The 25,302-nt window shown below is 46.6% G+C and overlaps 1 protein-coding gene across 1 annotated transcript in view; it reads left to right on the top strand.

Annotated features, from left to right (window-relative positions):
* Positions 1–1,136: 1,136 nt before the first annotated feature.
* The window catches only part of epg5 (ectopic P-granules autophagy protein 5 homolog), a 48,024-nt gene continuing 23,858 nt past the window's right edge, over positions 1,137–25,302 (top strand). The window contains exons 1-11 of the mRNA XM_031894932.1: positions 1,137–1,361; positions 14,641–15,531; positions 17,173–17,416; positions 18,710–18,846; positions 19,063–19,170; positions 19,796–19,869; positions 20,080–20,185; positions 20,304–20,418; positions 23,313–23,463; positions 24,650–24,805; positions 25,116–25,273. Of these exons, the coding sequence (XP_031750792.1) occupies positions 1,308–1,361; positions 14,641–15,531; positions 17,173–17,416; positions 18,710–18,846; positions 19,063–19,170; positions 19,796–19,869; positions 20,080–20,185; positions 20,304–20,418; positions 23,313–23,463; positions 24,650–24,805; positions 25,116–25,273 (2,194 nt within the window). The 5' untranslated portion in view covers positions 1,137–1,307. The remainder of the gene's footprint in view (positions 1,362–14,640; positions 15,532–17,172; positions 17,417–18,709; positions 18,847–19,062; positions 19,171–19,795; positions 19,870–20,079; positions 20,186–20,303; positions 20,419–23,312; positions 23,464–24,649; positions 24,806–25,115; positions 25,274–25,302) is intronic.

The raw sequence follows: 25,302 nt of genomic DNA, 5'->3' as shown, positions 1-25,302 counted from the left end.
ATAGACAGTGCCCCCAACAGACTGCCCCCAAACACAGTGCCCCTCATAGACAGTGCCCCCGAAGACAGTGCCCCCTCAATAGACAGTGCCCCCAACTTCCCCCATACACAGTGCCCCCCATAGACAGTGCCCCAACTGCCCCCATACACAGTGCCCCCCATAGCCAGTGCCCCCAACTGCCCCCATACACAGTGCCCCCGAAGACAGTGCCCCCAACTGCCCCGAAACACAGTGTCCCCCATAGACAGTGCCCCCAATTGCCACCATACACAGTGCCCCCCATAGACAGTGCCCCCAATTGCCACCATACACAGTGCCCCCCATAGGCAGTGCCCCCAACTGCCCCCATACACAGTGCCCCCGAAGACAGTGCCCCCCATAGACAGTGCCCCCAATTGCCACCATACACAGTGCCCCCCATAGGCAGTGCCCCCAACTGCCCCCATACACAGTGCCCCCGAAGACAGTGCCCCCCCATATACAGTGCCCCCAACTGCCCCCATACACAGTGTCCCCCAAAGACGGTCTTCTTTGGCTTCTCCTTTGGCGGCGGCTTCTTCTGCAACGGCGGCTCCGGCGACTACGGAGTCCTCGGTGATACAGGCCTTTTATAAGGTCGGGCCCCGTGCATACTGACGTCACACGTATGCACAGGATGCGACCAATCAGATTGGATGACAGGGCCCGTAACAGATTAAAGGGGGCCCAAGCTAGTCAGGAAACTGTAGCACGGTCGGGCCCCCTTTAAAAGTGAAGACTGCCCGGGCCCGGGATGACTGACAGCGGCCCTGCCCTGATTATTCATACTACCAGGTTGCCATGAACCAGCCAGGAGGCAACCATATTACCCGCATCCCAGCACAGTTATCCCTCACTCAACCAAGTTTGTGGGTTTTCTAGTTGTTATGCAGTAAAATGTCACATTGCCAGTAAATGCTTTTGAGCCATCACTTCCCAGTGTGCTTACTCCCAGGCCCACTCAGCAAGCAGCTCTATTCAAAGACAAAGTTCCTTATAACCGCCCTACAAGATCCTATAAGCGCCAATCCCAGGCTTGCTGCATAGTTACGTCACCGCTACGCCTTCTGTTTGTATTGTCCCATCCCCGCAGCCATAGTTTGACAGCCGTCACTGCCTTCCCGGCTGATTGGTCAGATTACCGAGTCACATGACCGCGTCTGACACCCAGTCTCCGCCCCCACTCAGCGTTAAGGATTATGTCCGTGTTTACAGATTCTGTCACGGTAACGCGTTCAGCCTTATTCCCCCGGCACCGAGTGGGCGGGCACTGAGTCCCACCGGCCGCCATGGCCGAGGCGGTAAGGCCCCGAAAGGCGAAGAGCAAGGGGAGGCATGACAAGGTGAGGCAGCTTGGAACCGGTGTTTGTTATTATTATGTATATGGGACGGGGAAGGAACGGAATGCGTGTATTTACTCTGCCCTGCCATGTGGGGGCGCTGTTTAATTGCACAACTGCATGAACAGAATCTCTGTAATACTGGGACCCTGCAACTAGGAACTGGTCAATGGGCAGTGGGGGGATAATAGCCTCTGGGAAGGGACTGGGGCTGTGGGATAGCAGGTATAGTAGGGAGAGATGGTGCCTATAGTAACAGTGGGGGGATAATAGCCTCTGGGAAGGGACTGGGGCTGTGGGATAGCAGGTATAGTAGGGAGAGATGGTGCCTATAGTAGCAGTGGGGGGATAATAGCCTCTGGGAAGGGACTGGGGCTGTGGGATAGCAGGTATAGTAGGGAGAGATGGTGCCTATAGTAACAGTGGGGGGATAATAGCCTCTGGGAAGGGACTGGGGCTGTGGGATAGCAGGTATAGTAGGGAGAGATGGTGCCTATAGTAGCAGTGGGGGGATAATAGCCTCTGGGAAGGGACTGGGGCTGTGGGATAGCAGGTATAGTAGGGAGAGATGGTGCCTATAGTAGCAGTGGGGGGATAATAGCCTCTGGGAAGGGACTGGGGCTGTGGGATAGCAGGTATAGTAGGGAGAGATGGTGCCTATAGTAGCAGTGGGGGGAGAATAGCCTCTGGGAAGGGACTGGGGCTGTGGGATAGCAGGTATAGTAGGGAGAGATGGTGCCTATAGTAGCAGTGGGGGGATAATAGCCTCTGGGAAGGGACTGGGGCTGTGGGATAGCAGGTATAGTAGGGAGAGATGGTGCCTATAGTAGCAGTGGGGGGGAGAATAGCCTCTGGGAAGGGACTGGGGCTGTGGGATAGCAGGTATAGTAGGGAGAGATGGTGCCTATAGTAGCAGTGGGGGGGATAATAGCCTCTGGGAAGGGACTGGGGCTGTGGGATAGCAGGTATAGTAGGGAGAGATGGTGCCTATAGTAGCAGTGGGGGATAATAGCCTCTGGAAGGGACTGGGGCTGTGGGATAGCAGGTATAGTAGGGAGAGATGGTGCCTATAGTAGCAGTGGGGGGATAAAAGCCTCTGGGAAGGGACTGGGGCTGTGGGATAGCAGGTATAGTAGGGAGAGATGGTGCCTATAGTAGCAGTGGGGGGATAATAGCCTCTGGGAAGGGACTGGGGCTGTGGGATAGCAGGTATAGTAGGGAGAGATGGTGCCTATAGTAGCAGTGGGATAATAGCCTCTGGGAAGGGACTGGGGCTGTGGGATAGCAGGTATAGTAGGGAGAGATGGTGCCTATAGTAGCAGTGGGGGGATAATAGCCTCTGGGAAGGGACTGGGGCTGTGGGATAGCAGGTATAGTAGGGAGAGATGGTGCCTATAGTAGCAGTGGGATAATAGCCTCTGGGAAGGGACTGGGGCTGTGGGATAGCAGGTATAGTAACATAGTAACATAGTAACATAGTAAGTTGGGTTGAAAAAAGACATACATCCATCAAGTTCAACCATAATGCCTATATATAACCTGCCTAACTACTAGTTGATCCAGAGGAAGGCAAAAAACCCCATCTGAAGCCTCTCTAATTTGCCACAGAGGGGAAAAAATTCCTTCCTGACTCCAAGATGGCAATCGGACCAGTCCCTGGATCAACTAGTACTAAGAGCTATCTCCCATAACCCTGTATTCCCTCACTTGCTAAGAATCCATCCAGCCCCTTCTTAAAGCTATATAATGTATCAGCCAGCACGACTGATTCGGGGAGGGAATTCCAGAACCTCACAGCTCTCACTGTAAAAAATCCTTTCCGAATGTTTAAATGGAACCTCCCTTCTTCTAAACGGAGTGGGTGCCCTCATGCCCGTTGGAAGGACCTACTGGTAAATAAAACATTAGAAAGGTTATTATATGATCCCTTTATATATTTATACATAGTTATCATGTCACCTCTTAAGCGCCTCTTCTCCAGTGTAAACAAACCCAACTTGGCCAGTCTTTCACCATAACTGAGACTTCCCATACCCTTTACCAGCTTAGTTGCCCTTCTCTGGACCCTCTCTAACTCAGTAATGTCCCGTTTGAGCACTGGAGACCAGAACTGAACAGCATATTCTAGATGGGGCCTTACCAGCGCTCTGTAAAGGGGAAGAATAACCCCCTCCTCCCGTGAATCTATACCCCTTTTAATACAGCTCAAAACCTTGTTTGCCCTTGCAGCTGCTGCCTGGCATTGCTTGCTACAGCCAAGTTTATTATCTACAAGGACTCCAAGGTCCTTCTCCATTATGGATTTGCCTAGTGCAGTCCCATTAAGGGTATACGGGGCTTGCATATTTTTACATCCCAGGTGCATGACCTTACATTTATCCACATTAAATCTCATCTGCCACTTAGCTGCCCAGATTGCCAGTTGGTCAAGATCCTGCTGCAGGGATGTCACATCCTGGATAGAATTGACTGGGCTGCAGAGTTTTGTGTCATCTGCAAACACTGATACATTACCCATAATACCCTCCCCTAAGTCATTTATGAACAAATTAAACAAAAGTGGACCCAGTACAGAACCCTGAGGGACCCCACTGAGGACCTTATTCCAAGTAGAGAATGTACCATTAACAACCCCCCTCTGTACCCGATCCTGTAGCCAGTTTTCTATCCATGTGCAAACGGCTTCACTAAGACCAATAGACCTTAGCTTAGAAAGCAGTCGTTTGTGGGGAACGGTATCAAATGCTTTGGCAAAATCCAAATAGATGATATCTACTGCATCCCCACTGTCCAGCTTCTTACTTACCTCATCATAAAAAGCAATTAAATTGGTCTGACATGACCTGTCCTTCATAAAGCCATGCTGATTACTGCTCATAATGGCATTCTCCACTACATAATTTTGAATGTGATCCCTTAACAAGCCTTCAAATAACTTGCCCACCACGGATGTCAAACTTACAGGCCTATAATTGCCAGGCTGAGATCTTACTCCCTTTTTAAATATGGGAATGACATTCGCCTTCTTCCAATCCCTAGGTACCATACCTGATGAAAGAGAGTCTGAGAATATCAGAAACAAGGGCCACTGCAATTCTGCCCCTAGCTCTCTCAGTACCCGAGGGTGTATTCCATCTGGCCCAGGTGCCTTGTTTACATTTATCGTGTGTAACCCTTTAAGCACCATATCCTGTGCCAACCACTGTGTAGTTGGAGCTGAGGCAACAGTGCAGCTATTGGGTGGGACTTGGCCCACTGGCTCCCCCTACTGTATACACAGAAGAAAAGAACTGGTTAAGCACATCTGCCTTTTCTGTATCCGCTGTAACCATATTGTTATTATAACTCAATGGGGCCACACCCTCAACCTGCATCTTTTTACTATTAATATACTTAAAAAACTTTTTGGGGTTAGTCTTGGCCTCGGCCGCGATGCGCTCCTCATTTTCTATCTTTGCCTTCCGGATTGCTGTTTTACAACACTTGTTATAGTGTTTATAATCATTAAACGCAGCTACTGTCCCCTCTGACTTATATTTCTTAAAAGCTTTCCTTTTTCTCCCTATTAACTTCTTTACCTCAGAGTTAAGCCACATAGGGTGATTCTTAACACTTCTACTTTTTCTTATTAATGGAATAAATTGAGAACAGTAATGATTTAATATCATTTTAAATGACAACCATTTCTGCTCTGTGTTTTTATCAGAAAACATAATGCCCCAATCTATGCCCTGAAGCGCTGCCCTTAAGGAGCTAAAATTTGCCTTCCTAAAATTCATTGTCTTTGTTGCCCCCGTGTAAATTTGTTTCCTGCACCAAACATTAAATGAAATAACATTATGGTCACTATTACCCAGGGGTTCAACCACTTGCACATTTGCTATACGTTCTGGGTCATTAGAGATCACTAGATCTAGTATAGCATGGTTCCTGGTTGGCTCCTCAACAACTTGTGACATAAAGTTGTCATGCAGCAAGTTTATAAACTTGTTCCCATTTACTGTCCTGGCAGTACTATTGCCCCAGTCAATATCAGGGTAATTAAAATCCCCCATTATTATCACTTGCCCCAAACTAGCAGCTATAGTATAGTAGGGAGAGATGGTGCCTATAGTAGCAGTGGGGGATAATAGCCTCTGGGAAGGGACTGGGGCTGTGGGATAGCAGGTATAGTAGGGAGAGATGGTGCCTATAGTATCAGTGGGGGGATAATAGCCTCTGGGAAGGGACTGGGGCTGTGGGATAGCAGGTATAGTAGGGAGAGATGGTGCCTATAGTAGCAGTGGGGGGATAATAGCCTCTGGGAAGGGACTGGGGCTGTGGGATAGCAGGTATAGTAGGGAGAGATGGTGCCTATAGTAGCAGTGGGGGGATAATAGCCTTTGGGAAGGGACTGGGGCTGTGGTATAGCAGGTATAGTAGGGAGAGATGGTGCCTATAGTAGCAGTGGGGGGATAATAGCCTCTGGGAAGGGACTGGGGCTGTGGGATAGCAGGTATAGTAGGGAGAGATGGTGCCTATAGTAGCAGTGGGATAATAGCCTCTGGGAAGGGACTGGGGCTGTGGGATAGCAGGTATAGTAGGGAGAGATGGTGCCTATAGTAGCAGTGGGATAATAGTCTCTGGGAAGGGACTGGGGCTGTGGGATAGCAGGTATAGTAGGGAGAGATGGTGCCTATAGTAGCAGTGGGGGGATAATAGCCTCTGGGAAGGGACTGGGGCTGTGGGATAGCAGGTATAGTAGGGAGAGATGGTGCCTATAGTAGCAGTGGGGGATAATAGCCTCTGGGAAGGGACTGGGGCTGTGGGATAGCAGGTATAGTAGGGAGAGATGGTGCCTATAGTAGCAGTGGGGGATAATAGCCTCTGGGAAGGGACTGGGGCTGTGGGATAGCAGGTATAGTAGGGAGAGATGGTGCCTATAGTAGCAGTGGGGGATAATAGCCTCTGGGAAGGGACTGGGGCTGTGGGATAGCAGGTATAGTAGGGAGAGATGGTGCCTATAGTAGCAGTGGGGGATAATAGCCTCTGGGAAGGGACTGGGGCTGTGGGATAGCAGGTATAGTAGGGAGAGATGGTGCCTATAGTAGCAGTGGGATAATAGCCTCTGGGAAGGGACTGGGGCTGTGGGATAGCAGGTATAGTAGGGAGAGATGGTGCCTATAGTAGCAGTGGGGGGATAATAGCCTCTGGGAAGGGACTGGGGCTGTGGGATAGCAGGTATAGTAGGGAGAGATGGTGCCTATAGTAGCAGTGGGGGGATAATAGCCTCTGGGAAGGGACTGGGGCTGTGGGATAGCAGGTATAGTAGGGAGAGATGGTGCCTATAGTAGCAGTGGGGGATAATAGCCTCTGGGAAGGGACTGGGGCTGTGGGATAGCAGGTATAGTAGGGAGAGATGGTGCCTATAGTAGCAGTGGGGGATAATAGCCTCTGGGAAGGGACTGGGGCTGTGGGATAGCAGGTATAGTAGGGAGAGATGGTGCCTATAGTAGCAGTGGGGGATAATAGCCTCTGGGAAGGGACTGGGGCTGTGGGATAGCAGGTATAGTAGGGAGAGATGGTGCCTATAGTAGCAGTGGGATAATAGCCTCTGGGAAGGGACTGGGGCTGTGGGATAGCAGGTATAGTAGGGAGAGATGGTGCCTATAGTAGCAGTGGGGGATAATAGCCTCTGGGAAGGGACTGGGGCTGTGGGATAGCAGGTATAGTAGGGAGAGATGGTGCCTATAGTATCAGTGGGGGGATAATAGCCTCTGGGAAGGGACTGGGGCTGTGGGATAGCAGGTATAGTAGGGAGAGATGGTGCCTATAGTAGCAGTGGGGGATAATAGCCTCTGGGAAGGGACTGGGGCTGTGGGATAGCAGGTATAGTAGGGAGAGATGGTGCCTATAGTATCAGTGGGGGGATAATAGCCTCTGGGAAGGGACTGGGGCTGTGGGATAGCAGGTATAGTAGGGAGAGATGGTGCCTATAGTAACAGTGGGGGGATAATAGCCTCTGGGAAGGGACTGGGGCTGTGGGATAGCAGGTATAGTAGGGAGAGATGGTGCCTATAGTAGCAGTGGGATAATAGCCTCTGGGAAGGGACTGGGGCTGTGGGATAGCAGGTATAGTAGGGAGAGATGGTGCCTATAGTAGCAGTGGGATAATAGTCTCTGGGAAGGGACTGGGGCTGTGGGATAGCAGGTATAGTAGGGAGAGATGGTGCCTATAGTAACAGTGGGGGGATAATAGCCTCTGGGAAGGGACTGGGGCTGTGGGATAGCAGGTATAGTAGGGAGAGATGGTGCCTATAGTAGCAGTGGGATAATAGCCTCTGGGAAGGGACTGGGGCTGTGGGATAGCAGGTATAGTAGGGAGAGATGGTGCCTATAGTAGCAGTGGGATAATAGTCTCTGGGAAGGGACTGGGGCTGTGGGATAGCAGGTATAGTAGGGAGAGATGGTGCCTATAGTAGCAGTGGGGGGATAATAGCCTCTGGGATGGACTGGGGCTGTGGGATAGCAGGTATAGTAGGGAGAGATGGTGCCTATAGTAGCAGTGGGGGGGGATAATAGCCTCTGGGAAGGGACTGGGGCTGTGGGATAGCAGGTTTAGTAGGGAGAGATGGTGCCTATAGTAGCAGTGGGATTATAGTAGAGACCGTGGGAGGAGACTGGTTACATTGGTAGCTGTGACAGTCACTGTGAGTCAGTAGAGTGCAGGGGAAGGTGCCAATTAGCAGCTGGTTATAGTATAGCAGGGATACGGTGCAGCTGGAGTAGTTGTTGGATAGTCATACAGAACGTGCTGAGTCACAATAAAGAAATGTGACAAAATATTTACAGGGATGTTTGTTCTGTGAGAGCAGAATAGCAGCTCCATCCTAGACACACTCAGTACCATTAAATAAGGGCAGTTTCCACTTGTGTAAATAGACTATTATAGTCCCAGACCCAAAACAAAATGGGGTGTTTGGCCCCACCTTTCCACTGCTCCCCACCCTACTATGGAAGAAACATACACAGATGATTCCGCTGGGGCAGCCCGGGTACAGGCGCACCCCCTAGTATTTATGCCACTGGCAGTTCCACAAGTGTAAATAAATATATTTCTGGATTTGCCGGAAAACCCTGTCTTTTGCAAATAGATAAATATGTATTTTCCCTGGAGCTTAGCCCCCTTACCCACAGCCCCACACTGATTATCATCCTTTAGTGCATTGTTAGTACAAGTTATCATTCTGTAACGGAATCCGGCGTTAAATCCGAATCATGTGAAACGACACACGCCTGGGTCACGTGATGAACAGACAGTTGTTTTGCTCCAGAGAATATGTACTTCTCCCAAACTTCTCTCCGCCTTTATTCTCTTCCCCTATTCTGCAAAAAAATAAAGGGCAGGAAGCATCAGAGAACTTGTGCTTATTGGGTTATGGGAATACATTTCCTGTCAAAGGGAAAGTAAACCCAAAAACAAATAAAAAGAAATGTAGCTTCCCAATATACATTAATTCCACATACTCACTGGTTTTAAAGTTATGTGTAAATGTTAGTGCTGCAGTGTCTCTCCCTTTCTGCACTCCTAGTTCCGTGCCAATAATGACAATATAAATACCCCGCTGTGTAGCCCCGGGGGCAGCCATTCCTGCACTGGTACAGCTGGGGTGTTTGCTACAGAAACCCTACTATAGTTTATATAAATACCCCGACAGCCCCCGGGGGCAGCCGTTCCTGCACTGGTACAGCTGGGGTGTTTGCTACAGAAACCCTACTATAGTTTATATAAATACCCCGCTGTGTAGCCCCGGGGGCAGCCATTCCTGCACTGGTACAGCTGGGGTGTTTGCTACAGAAACCCTACTATAGTTTATATAAATACCCCTAATATAATTTTATATAAACTATAGTAGGGTTTCTGTAGCAAACACCCCAGCTGTACCAGTGCAGGAATGGCTGCCCCCGGGGCTACACAGCGGGGTATTTATATAAACTATAGTAGGGGTTTCTGTAGGCAAACACCCCAGCTGTAACCAGTGGCAGGATGGCTGCCCCCAGGGGCTACACAGCAGGGTAATTATATAAACATATAGTAGGGTTTTCTGTAGCAAACACCCCAGTGTACCAGTGCAGGAATTGGCTGCCCCCGGGGCTACACAGCGGGGTATTTATATAAACTATAGTAGGGTTTCTGTAGCAAAACACCCCAGCTGTACCAGTGCAGGATGGCTGCCCCGGGGCTACACAGCGGGGTATTTATATAACTATAGTAGGGTTTCTGTAGCAAACACCCAGCTGTACCAGTGCAGGAATGGCTGCCCCCGGGGCTACAGAGCGGGGTATTTATATAAACTATAGTAGGGTTTCTGTAGCAAAACACCCAGCTGTACCAGTGCAGGAATGGCTGCCCCCGGGGCTACACAGCGGGGTATTTACATAAACTATAGTAGGGTTTCTGTAGCAAACACCCCAGCTGTACCGGTGCAGGAATGGCTGCCCCCGGGGCTACACAGCGGGGTATTTATATAAACTATAGTAGGGTTTCTGTAGCAAACACCCCAGCTGTACCAGTGCAGGAATGGCTGCCCCCGGGGCTACACAGCGGGGTATTTATATAAACTATAGTAGGGTTTCTGTAGCAAACACCCAGCTGTACCAGTGTAGGAATGGCTGCCCCGGGCTACACAGCGGGGTATTTATATAAACTATAGTAGGGTTTCTGTAGCAAACACCCCAGCTGTACCAGTGCAGGAATGGCTGCCCCCTGGGGCTACACAGCGGGGTATTTATATAAACTATAGTAGGGTTTCTGTAGCAAACACCCCAGCTGTACCGGTGCAGGAATGGCTGCCCCCGGGGCTACACAGCGGGTATTTATATAAACTATAGTAGGGTTTCTGTAGCAAACACCCCAGCTGTACCAGTGCAGGAATGGCTGCCCCCGGGGCTACACAGCGGGGTATTTATATAAACTATAGTAGGGTTTCTGTAGCAAACACCCCAGCTGTACCAGTGCAGGAATGGCTGCCCCCGGGGCTACACAGCGGGGTATTTATATAAACTATAGTAGGGTTTCTGTAGCAAACACCCCAGCTGTACCAGTGCAGGAATGGCTGCCCCCGGGGCTACACAGCGGGGTATTTATATAAACTATAGTAGGGTTTCTGTAGCAAACACCCCAGCTGTACCAGTGCAGGAATGGCTGCCCCCGGGGCTACACAGCGGGGTATTTATATAAACTATAGTAGGGTTTCTGTAGCAAACACCCCAGCTGTACCAGTGCAGGAATGGCTGCCCCCGGGGCTACACAGCGGGGTATTTATATAAACTATAGTAGGGGTTTCTGTAGCAAACACCCCAGCTGTACCAGTGCAGGAATGGCTGCCCCCGGGGCTACACAGCGGGGTATTTATATAAACTATAGTAGGGTTTCTGTAGCAAACACCCAGCTGTACCGGTGCAGGAATGGCTGCCCCCGGGGCTACACAGCGGGGTATTTATATAAACTATAGTAGGGTTTCTGTAGCAAACACCCCAGCTGTACCAGTGCAGGAATGGCTGCCCCCGGGCTACACAGCGGGGTATTATATAAACTATAGTAGGGTTTCTGTAGCAAACACCCAGCTGTACCAGTGCAGGAATGGCTGCCCCCGGGGCTACACAGCGGGGTATTTATATAAACTATAGTAGGGTTTCTGTAGCAAACACCCCAGCTGTACCAGTGCAGGAATGGCTGCCCCCGGGGCTACACAGCGGGGTATTTATATAAACTATAGTAGGGTTCTGTAGCAAACACCCCAGCTGTACCAGTGCAGGAACGGCTGCCCCGGGGCTACACAGCGGGGTATTTATATAAACTATAGTAGGGTTTCTGTAGCAAACACCCCAGCTGTAACCAGTGCAGGAATGGCTGCCCCCGGGGCTACACAGCGGGGTATTTATATAAACTATAGTAGGGTTTCTGTAGCAAACACCCCAGCTGTAACCAGTGGCAGGAATGGCTGCCCCCGGGGCTACACAGCGGGGTATTTATATAAACTATAGTAGGGTTTCTGTAGCAAACACCCCAGCTGTACCAGTGCAGGAATGGCTGCCCCCGGGGCTACACAGCGGGGTATTTATATAAACTATAGTAGGGTTTCTGTAGCAAACACCCCAGCTGTACCCAGTGCAGGAATGGCTGCCCCGGGGCTACACAGCGGGGTATTTATATAAACTATAGTAGGGTTTCTGTAGCAAACACCCCAGCTGTACCAGTGCAGGAAGGCTGCCCCCGGGGCTACACAGCGGGGTATTTATATAAACTATAGTAGGGTTTCTGTAGCAAACACCCCAGCTGTACCAGTGCAGGAATGGCTGCCCCGGGGCTACACAGCGGGGTATTTATATAAACTATAGTAGGGTTTCTGTAGCAAACACCCCAGCTGTACCAGTGCAGGAATGGCTGCCCCGGGGCTACACAGCGGGGTATTTATATAAACTATAGTAGGGTTTCTGTAGCAAACACCCCAGCTGTACCAGTGCAGGAATGGCTGCCCCCGGGCTACACAGCGGGGTATTTATATAAACTATAGTAGGGTTTCTGTAGCAAACACCCCAGCTGTACCAGTGCAGGAATGGCTGCCCCCGGGCTACACAGCGGGGTATTTATATAAACTATAGTAGGGTTTCTGTAGCAAACACCCCAGCAGGAATGGCTGCCCCCGGGGCTACACAGCGGGGTATTTATATAAACTATAGTAGGGTTTCTGTAGCAAACACCCCAGCTGTACCAGTGCAGGAATGGCTGCCCCCGGGGCTACACAGCGGGGTATTTATATAAACTATAGTAGGGATTCTGTAGCAAACACCCCAGCTGTACCAGTGCAGGAATGGCTGCCCCCGGGGCTACACAGCGGGGTATTTATATAAACTATAGTAGGGTTTCTGTAGCAAACACCCCAGCTGTACCGGTGCAGGAATGGCTGCCCCCGGGGCTACACAGCGGGGTATTTATATAAACTATAGTAGGGTTTCTGTAGCAAACACCCCAGTTGTACCAGTGCAGGAATGGCTGCCCCCGGGGCTACACAGCGGGGTATTTATATAAACTATAGTAGGGTTTCTGTAGCAAACACCCCAGCTGTACCGGTGTTACTGTTCCTTTTAACAGGTCTCACAACATGGGCAAAGAATGTCATATTGCGAAATGCCAATTTCTTTCATTTTAGACTTTAGACTTTTAAACAATGAAATGAAAGTGTCATTTCCCAGAGCTGTATATGTGGCCCCGGTTGTGTGGCCCTGGATATTCTAATATTACAGGGTCCTATTTCTTTTCTACAGTGAATCTTTAAATCCAGAAGAGAAATCCTCGTGCAGCAGCAGAAATCATGCAGCCGTTGTGACTAGTAATGATGGTACTTACACCGTTACTATGGGAACAGCTTATAGAAAAATACTGTGAAGAGTTTCCCATGATGCATTCCGTGCTAAATGGCTTGAGCAGGATCGGCCTATTGGCCGGCTATGCTATATCCTTATTTAGGCACAGTCAGTCTGCTCGTTTATCTGGCGAGGGACGTTGCTGTAGGAACCATGAGCCCAGGTGTGCGATGCTGAGCAAAGAACGTTTTGGGTCACAGCTGTCATAAATATTAGGGGTTTATATGAGATCTAGAAGTTTAATTTTGTAGAGAAATGTCCAAGGATGTTTTCTATATATTATGAGAAATACATTATATATTTTCTATAGCTTATTCATCTGACGCCCCCAACACCTCTGCATCCGACATCTATTCTCTGCCAGCCCTACCCTGCCTGTGTGTGCCATACTCTGCCTTCCCTACCCTGCCTGTGTGTGCCATACTCTGCCTTCCCTACCCTGCCTGTGTGTGCCATACTCTGCCTTCCCTACCCTGCCTGTGTGTGCCATACTCTGCCTGCCCTATGCTGCCTGTGTGTGCCATACTCTGCCTTCCCTACCCTGCCTGTGTGTGCCATACTCTGCCTGCCCTATGCTGCCTGTGTGTGCCATACTCTGCCTTCCCTACCCTGCCTGTGTGTGCCATACTCTGCCTGCCCTACCCTGCCTGTGTGTGCCATACTCTGCCTGCCCTACACTGCCTGTGTGTGCCATACTATGCCTGCCGTACCCTGCCTGTGTGTGCCATACTCTGCCTGCCCTACCCTGCCTGTGTGTGCCATACTCTGCCTGCCCTACCCTGCCTGTGTGTGCCATACTCTGCCTGCCCTACCCTGCCTGCGTGTGCCATACTCTGCCTGCCTACTGTATGCCCACCATAGCTTCTCTGAGGGGGGCCCCATTGTCAATCACATATACAATCACTGCTATCTGTACCTCCCATAAAGACAATTTTGTGTTCATTTGAGTCCGGTAGTTACACATTGGCACATTGTACATTGTTTAAGGACTGGCGTTGTTGCTTGTGGCTTTAATGACTACGTAATGGCTTCACACCGGCCTCTCTGAAGCAAAGGGCAAGTTCAGCTAGAAAGGAGCTCAGAATTGGCCAGAAATCTGTATTTGTACAGGGGAACGCCCAGGGTTTACAGAAAGGGAGAGTAAATTATACTTAAAAGCAGGTTGTACTTAACTGGGTGTAACTGAACCAATGAGCTGGGATATTGGCCTCTTTATGTATTAGGTTTTATCAGTTCTTTGAACAGAAAATATATATATATATATATAATAACAAATAGGATTACTACCCTTAACTGTAGTGCCAACTGTCCCGGGTACAGGTAAAGAAAATATATAAAGAGAAAAAGTACAGCACTTACAGGAACTTCTCAAAAATACAAGTGTTATAGTTACAAAATAGATAGATAGATAGATAGATAGATAGATAGATAGATAGAATGGAGGTGGCACTGAGAGCTCAGCTCACTGGTGGCTAAATGGGGCCCATAGTTGGCCTAGGGGTTAGTATTTGAATCATACTAATGACCTATGGGGACCTGTCACATGAGGACAGCATGAACACGCAATGCAGCCCTTGACCAATACATATATATATACTGTATATATATATATGCTAGAGAGGCAGGGGCTGTAGACTGACCATTGTGTTGTGGGGCCCCTTTCGTCAGGTCTAGTGAAATGGAAAAAGAATCTGATCACAGGGCAAAGGTACAGCTGTGCTACAGGGCTTAGGGCTACAGCAGCCGAGGGCATTATTACAACCATTTTCACATGATATTTTACTGGAGTCTTAGTTACCCTTTAGTAATGGTTTTGGAGAAAACCCACAATGGATATATTAGCTCATTCTTTTTTTTCCCTATTTTGTTTTTAAAGGAAAAGAAGAAGCAGCAGGCCATTGGGGATTTGGATAAACATCCAGTTCCAGAGAGGGAAAAAGCACCGAGCAGTAAGATTACAGATCCCAACCCCCCTGCACAGCCCCATATACCAGAAGAGGAGATTCCTGATAATTTTACAGAAATCCAACTGAATGAAGAAGCTGGATGGTTTGATGTAGGAACAGCCAACAGTTTGCCTTTGGACCCTTCCTTGGAAGGAGCGGGACAGGGAGAAAGTGTGGGCTGTAGAGAGGGCCAAGATGGATCCAAAGAGGAAGAAAAGCAGCAGGAGAAAGACACTTCCACCTGTAGAGTGGGCAATGGTGAGATATCTACTGAAGGAAGCCTTGAGCTGCCCAAGGATATAAGTAGGTGCAGTCAAGGGACCCCTGGTCTTTCAAAAGGAAGCATCTCAGATGTACAAGATATCCGGCCGGCAGTCCTTACACCCAAGGAACTTGTCTCTGAGAAGCCTCAGCATTTACTGGAAACCCATGAAGTCCTCAAGCTGCCAAGGGTCAGGTACCCGGAATTACCCGTGGAATGTTTTGATCAGCAAAGAGATGTTGCCACCATCAAGCCTCTGGCACAAAACGAGCGGCTGTACCCCGAGATCCCCCAGCAGCTTCGCCCTCTTGCCTTTACCAAGGACCAGCTGAAAATATTTGAACCCTGCTCGTGGCTGGAGAACGTGGCCGCTTTCACCGAGGAGTTTGAGAGCATCGCTCACCAGGACAGACATGACTTTCACGAGCTGCTAATGAACTACGGGCGGTGCCGGAAGCAGCTAGTCCTGGCCGAAGCCAAGCTCCACATCATGGTATCTGACTGGAAGAATCTGAAATCCAAAGTGTGGGACTTTAAAGAAGAGCACATGACTGTTCAGGTAACTGGCACCTTTGTGCATGTTGTGTGGGGAATTGTCAAAGGGAAGAAGTCAAAGGGGAGGAGGGACAAGAGGAAAGCTGAAGAGGTTGTGGCCTCTTGACTTCAGTGGTTGATCAAGACCATAATGGAATCCAACGTTTTATATCATTCGAGCAGATCTTTTTTGTTTTTTTTGGTAAAATGTTATATTTGATGGGCAGTTAGGTCCAGAACATCACTGGTGTGTGCTCCCAGTGCCTAAATGTATTAGAGCAACTGACGCCGACACAAAACTGCACATAGAGAGTCAGATTGCTGAGATGGGGACAGTGATGAACAATTGGATTATTTCAGAAATGGAAAATAATTTTTAGAAAGTTCCTTATCTCCATTATATTAAATTTTTATTTTTCACAATAATTCCCTTTTAAGCCTTTGCCTTGACTGGAACCCACTATTATCAGCTTCTTGGGGGAGGCAGCATTACAGGGGCGGGGCAAGCAGCCAGTCAGAGGGCAGAGTCGGGGCAGAGTAGGATGGATTTAGGTTTCCAGCGGCACTATAATATTTTTCGGTGTGGGTCTCTTAACACTTTGGGGGTTATGTAATAAAAGGCACTAAGTTTGCCCAGGAGCAGTAACCCATAGCAACCAATCAGTAGGTAGATTTTTCTGGTTACCTGTCTTATTGGTTGCTATGGGTTACTGCTACAGCAAACGTAGTGCCTTTTATTACATATGGGGGTTAGGTATTACTCCTCTTTGTTCGCCCCATGACACTGCGCTTTCATGGCTAATACCCCATATTTTTATCCGTTCTTTAAGCTATTCCTTCAGTGCTTTAGTACCACAATCCTATTAGAACCAAACGTCATTTTGCAAAGAAGGATAAAGTGGGACAATGATGGGGTGCATCTGTAAATTCTGAGTTTGGGGACAGGTCACAAATATGTATCATCATCATTTATTAATGTAGTGCCAGCAAGTTACACACCACTTTACATTAATTTATCCCAGGATCCTACAATATTTTAACAAACAAGGCTTACAGAGTAAGAATAGGATTAGAGGGCCCTACTCACAAGAGCTTACAATCTAAAGGGTTAGGGTACATTTGAAACAAAAAGAATATAGAAACAGATTTGGAGATTTATGCCACATCAAGATACATTGAATATGCTTCCCTAAACAGGGGGGTCTTTAGGGAGCATTTGAAGTTTGGCAGGAAGGGGAGAGTCCGAGAACTCGAGGTAGAGAGTTCCGGAGACGGCAGAAGCCTGGGAGAAGTCTTGCAGTCGGGAATGGGATGAAGTGATGAGAGGAGAAGGGCAGAAGAGAGTGCAGGTTGCAGAAGGATGGTATTTGGGGATATAGGGAACAGCTACATTGTTAGGAGCCTTAAATGAGAGTGTTAGTAATGTGAATTAGATGGGAGAGGAGGTTGGGAGCCAGTGAAGGGATATGAATTTACTAAGGGTCCATTGAACACACTGGGTGGTGCAGCTTTGTTTAGGCAACTGATACAGCGACTTGGTTGAATGCAACAGACCTTGTAACAAACACACCAATAAAATAAGGGCCCATGCTGTAAGGTGCTATAGACAGTCACTATTTAATGGGAAACTGAGAGTGACCACTCTATGGCTTTTCTCTCCTTACAGGGCCTCTGCGAAGATCAAGCGAAAGTGGTCGGGTACCATCACTACCAGAGAGCAGAAGTGGATAGCTCCGCCCTGGCCGACCTCAAGAGGCTTTTTGAACTCAAATCTGACCACCTGCATCAGACGTTTGCCCTGCATTCCTATACCTCCGTACTGTCCCGCCTACAGGTCGACTCCTATATATATGATCTGCTCAACAGCTCGCCCTTCCTGCGCTCTGTGGCCGTCTACCCTCCGGATAACGGTAATGCATTCCCTGTGTGGCCAAGTAGCCGGTTAGTTTGAATATTTCTTTTCATGATGTTAGTGTTCCCCATTGCTTAGACTCCAGTTACAGCCTTGCCTAAGCGGCCATTGTCTCACTGGCTGACCGGCCTCAAGTCTCTTTCCTTACTTTATATGCCACAGGGAACTCTGGAACATTCTACAGGCATTGCTGTTTGTCATGGCCAGAACATCTGATTGGCTAAGTTGCCCTATGGCATCCGTATTTTATGGTTCTTAGGCTTGATAGGTAAAGGGTCACTTCTAGACTTCACTACTGGGCACATATAAATGCACATACTGCACCAGTCATTAGTTTTACTGCTTGAATTTGAACTGATCATCAATAAACCACAAATGTTAATATAATTGCCCCTTTAACTGGGGAATTATAGATATGCATCTTGCCATTTGATTCATCACTTTTACCACCCCAAGACTGTTTTTGTGGTGCGGGAACTAAGGACTGGCAGAAGGAGCCTATGGTGCTTAATTCAAAGAGGAGCAATGTCTTGGGTCTGCCAAGTGATTTAAGCACAAGTTGAGGTTGAGCCCTGCCCGACTCCATTTGGGCAGACCTGTGCCTGACCTGGACCTACTGACTTCTTCCCTGTCCCTGCCCCTACCTGCAGGTTGTTCATTTCTATCCCACCCTGGGACCTTTCTAACCAGAACTGATGTCACTGTTGGCCAGAAGTGACGTCACTGTTGGCCAGAAGCGGCATTACTCTTCTAAATGGGGTAGGCACGGGGATGAGAGGCTGCATTCGGAACAGGTACGCAGGGACTACCTACAAAGTCAGGCAAGTGGGGACCCCACTGATTTGTGGGTACTCCACAGGTACCTGACCCAATGCAGGACTCGAAAATAAAGTTCCTGAAATGAACCCCTCTCTTTCTTAGTAACTTTTGTCTTGTGTGACTTCATGTAAGTTGGTGTTACATTCTCTCTTCATGACAGGCTGGAGGAAAAGTGAGATGCAGTGAAGAGGGGAGAGAGTTATAGTTGTGACTGACAAGGGGCCAGGAGTAAGACAGCTGGGTTAGTTAGGGATAGAATGTCAGGGGCAGGGTAGGAGGGAGAGAGCAGGACTGTAGTTGAGGAAGAGGAGTGAAAGAGAGAACATTACTGAGTATGTATCAATACTAAAAGAATTCCCATATCTTCACTCGTTACAGGATAAATATAGGGAGTGTGTTTGGCTTTACAGAATAACTACATGGACGTTGATGCCAGACTCCTGCTTAATGTTACGTGTGTTTGTATTTTTAGGCTCCAGCAAGCTGGAAGGGTCCCACACAGACGTGGTGCTGCTGAAGGAGTGTATTAGTGTCCTGTTCAGCTTCACCAGGAGAGTCCTCGAAGATGCTCAGTTTCACAATGATATCCAACTGTGGCTCCAGAAGCTGGTAAGGGCCCAGCCCTGCAGCAAATGCAACCCTAGTGTCCCATATCACAGCTGTTTATTTGTGCCTGCACCAATGTGATATATTGTGTATGAAGACCAACTGAAACATTGCTAAGATTAGGCCAAATAGTAACAGACACTTTTGCCTTCTGCTAACACAGTGCTGTTACATCCGCTATTATCTAAATAGATATTTTTTCCCCTACTTTTCTTCCAGGTGTCTGTCTTACTCAAAGTTGCCTCATTGGGAGATCATCTCTTTCTACTGAACCACGTACTGCGCTGCCCTGCGGGTGTCAGTAAATGGGCTGCTCCCTTTGTTCAGGTACAGGTGCATGATGGGTAATCTGGTTATACAGCATTTAGGGGAATTTTCATTTGATATATTTTGTATATTTGATATTTTGTGCTTACTACAGGGGAATCACTATGCTGGTATTAATGTTGTTTCTCTGTACAAGCTGTTATAAAAAATGGTTGTATTTGCTATGAAGAGTGCCACCCAAGGCTCTGTACCACTGGCCATGCCCCCAGGGCTATCTAAGGCAAGGCTAAAACTGTAAACTGCGTAGGTAATACCTTCAAAAAATCACGGGACAAATAAATAACATTTTTTTCATAAAGTTTTAATCAGTTGTAGGCAGCTCACTAGTTAATTCAGGCATATTTTACACTAAGTCAAGTCACAAATTGCTTATTTGTGGCAGTTCCATTGCCTTTCCTGCTGATGTCTGAACTGAGAAAAGCCCGTACTGTATAAATGATGTGTATACATTGCCCCCTGCTGGATTGTTTACAAGACATTGGACAGACACACTTACAGACTATCTAATATCTTGATTATATGCCCTTTATATATATATTTATTGTATACATTATTATATTGGATCTTTTTATCACCCTGCTCACTTTGGTAGCATCGGATCTCAATCTACTCTGTTTCCCTTCAGGTTCGTGTCCAGAACAATCCCGCAGGTGTCTTTCACTTTATGCAACTCCTCGCTGTGCTTATGTACCCAGTCCGGTAAGTGCCAAAATAGCACTGTAACTGGTAATAGAGAAATCATGGACACTTTTCTTATTGACCATTAGAGGGCAGCACATTACAACATCCAAGGGTAATTTCTTTGCTTTTTGGGATGCAGGGGCATTTCAACAGAAATAAGTCTTTGCAAATTAAGAAAAGATAATTTGGTCTGGTTGTGTTTTACCATCCCTTCTCCTTTCCTTCTAGAAACCGTGCCGAATTCCTGTGCCACATTAATCCCTCTGAAAAAAAGGGTTCCTCCTCTGGCAAAGACTCTGGCAGCTGGACTTTGGTGGATGAAGCTGGAGAGGAGGTCAGGCCGTACAATATCCCTAATATCCCCTTAGTCTTTATTTCTTGGTGCCAATAAATCTCCCTTTATTCATTGCTGCAATGGATTTGCCTATAATTCATGCTTGTTTGTGGCACAGGATGAGGATCCGGAGACAAGTTGGACGCTGCTGACTGAGGATGATCTCATTGCCTTTCTGTCCCAGTTCCCCTTCCATGATCTGTTTAAGAATGTGCTGGGCTTTAGCTCCAGAGGTAAATCTCCTTCTTCTTTGTATAATGTCAACTCCATGTATATTAATATGGATTTCTGTCTGCTTTTGGCAACCTGGGACTCTGCAGCTGTCCTGCATCTAAAACTACCTGCACCCTCTGTTAACCATGAACATACGACCTTCAAGGGAAATATCAGACTTCTTATTGCAGTGATATCCAAAATCCCACTATTAATGTCTTCAGAAAGCCACTGTTCTGAACTACAAATCCCAGGGTGAGATTACTGGCATTTGTAGTTCAGAACAGAGGTTTCCTGAGGACAGGGTTAATAATGGGATTTTGGATATTACTGCAACCATAAGAAGTATATAGCAATAGTGCAGTAGGGTAAGAAGGGCCGCCAACAAAAACTTTGGGCCCCCTGACAAGTTATTTATATGGGGCCCCTATGAACACAAGTGCGGTGTACCAAATTTTGGCCACGCCCCTTGTGTGTGCAATATAAATGGCTGATGTTACTCTATAATAAGCAGTTCATATAAAGAGATCTATTAATGCACTGGGGGTCACTGGAGTTTGCCCTAAGTTTAACCCCTTCCCACCTACCTGCCCCTGCTCTGCGCTGTTATTGCTTGATATAGAAGTTTTTGAATAAGTTACCTAAACTGCTTAAGTTTATGGGCCCAGAGATCTTTCTGTAGGGCCCAATAACTAGTCAGTAGTAGATCATATAAAAAGTAAAAATAATTAATCTGCTAATAAATCAGTCTTTAAATGGGCGTCAATGGAGTTTATACGTTACAAAAGTTTCCTTTGAAAGTAACATATGCAAAAAGTAAAGTTACATAAAAGTTACATAGTTCATGTAGGAGTCACTCATATAATTAGTACTGTATATACTCGAGTATAAGCCTAGTTTTTCAGCAGCCAAAATGTGCTGAAAAAGTCACCCTCGGCTTATACTCGAGTCGGGTGCCATGGGTCCCTGTAGACTAGCACCCTCTGTCCTTTGTGTGCTAATTTAGACCACCTGCAACCAGACCCTCCAGTACCCTTGCCTAGGCTCCCACTAGCAATACTTATTTCCCCTTACATCTCCTCCTGGACCGGGTCTGCTGCCAGTTTGCCAATGTTCAATGAGCATGGGGTAGTACTCATATTGGTTTTGTTGACCCTGTTCTCCGCTTACAGAGCTAGTTTACTGTTTTTCTTTGAAATAAATACCGTATTGAAAAACATATACCCCACTGATGCCTCAATTAATGTCATTTTATTGGTATTTATTTTGATTGTTAAAACTCAGCAGTAGCTGCTGCAATTCCTACCCTAGGCTTATACTCGAGTCAATAAGTTTTTCCAGTTTTCTTAGGTAAAATTAGGTACCTCGGTTTATATTCGAATCGGCTTATACTCGAGTATATACGGTATATAGCTCCCAATATAAAAAGCTGATGTGACTCTATAATAAGCAGTCATTCCCCTGCTGGAAAGTTCATGTAGGAGCCGTTCATATTCAGTAAATAGATCCCAATACAAACAGCTGATGTGACTCTATAATAAGCAGTCATTCCCCTGCTGGAAAGTTCATGTAGTAGCCGCTCATATCATTCAGTAAATAGATCCCAATACAAACAGCTGATGTGACTCTATAATAACCAGTCATTCCCCTGCTAGAAAGTTCATGTAGGAGCCGCTCATATCATTCAGTAAATAGATCCCAATACAAACAGCTGATGTGACTCTATAATAACCAGTCATTCCCCTGCTGGAAAGTTCATGTAGGAGCCACTCATATCATTCAGTAAATAGATCCCAATACAAACAGCTGATGTGACTCTATAATAAGCAGTCATTCCCCTGCTGGAAAGTTCATGAAGGAGCCGCTCATATCATTCAGTAAATAGATCCCAATACAAACAGCTGATGTGACTCTATAATAACCACTCATTCCCCTGCTGGAAAGTTAATGTAGGAGCCGCTCATATCATTCAGTAAATAGATCCCAATACAAACAGCTAATGTGACTCTATAATAACCAGTCATTCCCCTGCTGGAAAGTTCATGTAGGAGCCGCTCATATCATTCAGTAAATAGATCCCAATACAAACAGCTGATGTGACTCTATAATAACCACTCATTCCCCTGCTAGAAAGTTCATGTAGGAGCCGCTCATATCATTCAGTAAATAGATCCCAATACAAACAGCTGATGTGACTCTATAATAACCACTCATTCCCCTGCTAGAAAGTTCATGTAGGAGCCGCTCATATCATTCAGTAAATAGATCCCAATACAAACAGCTGATGTGACTCTATAATAACCAGTCATTCCCCTGCTGGAAAGTTCATGTAGGAGCCGCTCATATCATTCAGTAAATAGATCCCAATACAAACAGCTGATGTGACTCTATAATAACCAGTCATTCCCCTGCTGGAAAGTTCATGTAGGAGCCGCTCATATCATTCAGTAAATAGATCCCAATACAAACAGCTGATGTGACTCTATAATAACCACTCATTCCCCTGCTAGAAAGTTCATGTAGGAGCCGCTCATATCATTCAGTAAATAGATCCCAATACAAACAGCTGATGTGACTCTATAATAACCACTCATTCCCCTGCTAGAAAGTTCATGTAGGAGCCGCTCATATCATTCAGTAAATAGATCCCAATACAAACAGCTGATGTGACTCTATAATAACCAGTCATTCCCCTGCTGGAAAGTTCATGTAGGAGCCGCTCATATAATTAGTATATAGCTCCCAATATAAACAGCTGATGTGACTCTATAATAACCAGTTTATATTAATAGTTAATAAAATAATTAATAAAGGAACACTCAGTTCATTGGGGGCAGTGGCATTTACCTTAAGTTTGAATTCATTCCTGTATGTCGGCTGCAAGGGGAACCTACTATTTTATTTTGTGTTCCAGGTGAATATTCCCCTGAGAAATCTACGCCTCAAGAAATGATGAAGATTTTTGCCTTTGCCAATTCTTTAATCGACCTCCTGGCGCTCGGCTTGGAGACCTTCAACAGAGTTCGTTACCGGCAGTTTGTTAAACGCATAGGCCGTATTATCCGGTAACTTTAATTACCCTTGCTTCTTTTATCCAGAAACCCTTTCCTCGGCCTGGGAATATTCTTGATTCCTACAGCGCAAGTGCATTCATAGGAATAAATGTTATTTGCTTAAAGGGGACATGTTACACTTTATTGTGCTGCTATAGGGGTAGATCATTTTACCTAGAGACTGTTCTGCATTTGGCTGAGTACAGAAACGCAGCATGGTGGCTCAGTGGGTAGCCCCTCTGCCTTGCCAGTGCTGGGCAACCTTAGATTTCAAGCTCCTCTGGGACAGGGACTAATGTGAATGATATATAATCTATGTAGAGTGCTGCAGAAATGCGTCAACTCTATATAAATATCAGGAAATAAATAAAATAATGAGAATCCCCTTCAACACTTGATAACTGAATGCAGCTCTGTACAGGTATGGGATCCCTTATCCAGAAACCCGTTATGCAGAAAGTTCTGAATTATGGAAATGCCATCTCCCATAGACTCTATTATAAGCAAATCTAATTTTTAAAAGTTATTTCAGTAATATTAAAACAGTACCTGCACTTGATCCCAACTAAGATATAATTACCCCTTATTGGGGGCAGAACAGCCCTATTGGTTTATTTAATGGTTAAATGATTCCCTTTTCTCTGTAATAATAAAACAGTACCTGTACTTGATCCCAACTAAGATATAATTACCCCTTATTGGGGCAGAACAGCCCTATTGGGTTTATTTCATGGTTAAATGATTCCCTTTTCTCTGTAATAATAAAACAGTACCTTGTACTTGATCCCAACTAAGTTACAATTAATCCTTATTGGAGGCAAAACAATTCTATTGGGTTTATTCAATATTTAAATAATTATTAGTAGACTTAAGTTATGGAGATCTAAATTACAGAAAGATCTCTTATCCAGAAAACCCCAGGTCCCGAGCATTCTCGGTCCCATACCTGTACAATAGAACAATAAATTAATCCAACTAATTGGGTTATTACAATAATAGATAAATAACGTATGAAAATAAATACAAGGTACGGTTGCAATTAGTCCCTGCCCTGTAGAGCTTACAATCTAAATAAAGTATGATATTAGGCTATGCATATTAGCCTGCTGTAAGGATTTGAGGATTGCACAGTATGCAGAACCTTGATGCGTTGCCATGATATTCAGTTTGTAGTAAAACTTGCCCTCTCCTTCTCTAGGATGACTCTGTGCTACGTGAGTGACCACTGGGCTCTGTATCTGAACAACAACATGGAGGCGGACCAGAGCGGTGCACTTTACTCAGTGGAAAAGCTGCAAGCGGAGTATGACGAGCTGTTCCTGCGCGCTGTTCTTCATGTCCTGAAGGCTAAAAGGTACCGTGCCACTGGCGGTTACGTGCTAGCCTCTTGTGGCTTCAGCACCACAGGGGATTTTAGCTCCTGGAGGGGTTCAGGTATTTAGTTAATATTCTGCAGGTAGGAACATTAGTGTTTACTGAATGGTGTCATGGGTAAAAAAACCACTGCAAAGCTTTGGCCTTTAGATCCCATTTATATGATATACATTATTTGCCATATTGTGACTTATTTTGGGGTTCTTAAGACCATGCTTTCATTCTGTAGCAGACCCCACGCAGAAGTTAGTGGGCAGCCATTCCACAATTCATTCTCTGTCACATTGCAGGTTGGGGATCTGGCTGTTCATGTCGGAGATGCCGTATGGGACCCTGTCCAACAGCATGCTCTGGAAGCTCTTCTATCTCATGCACTATGCTGAAAATGACAATGTGGAGATCCTGTACCCCAGTATAGACACGGCAGACTGCAGGTCCAGGCTCACCGGTACTTATCTCTTCAGTCTGGCACACTGG

Source organism: Xenopus tropicalis, chromosome 1 (genome assembly GCF_000004195.4).
Source record: "Xenopus tropicalis strain Nigerian chromosome 1, UCB_Xtro_10.0, whole genome shotgun sequence".
Taxonomy (NCBI): domain Eukaryota; kingdom Metazoa; phylum Chordata; class Amphibia; order Anura; family Pipidae; genus Xenopus; species Xenopus tropicalis.
This window is presented reverse-complemented; position numbering and strand designations above follow the sequence as displayed.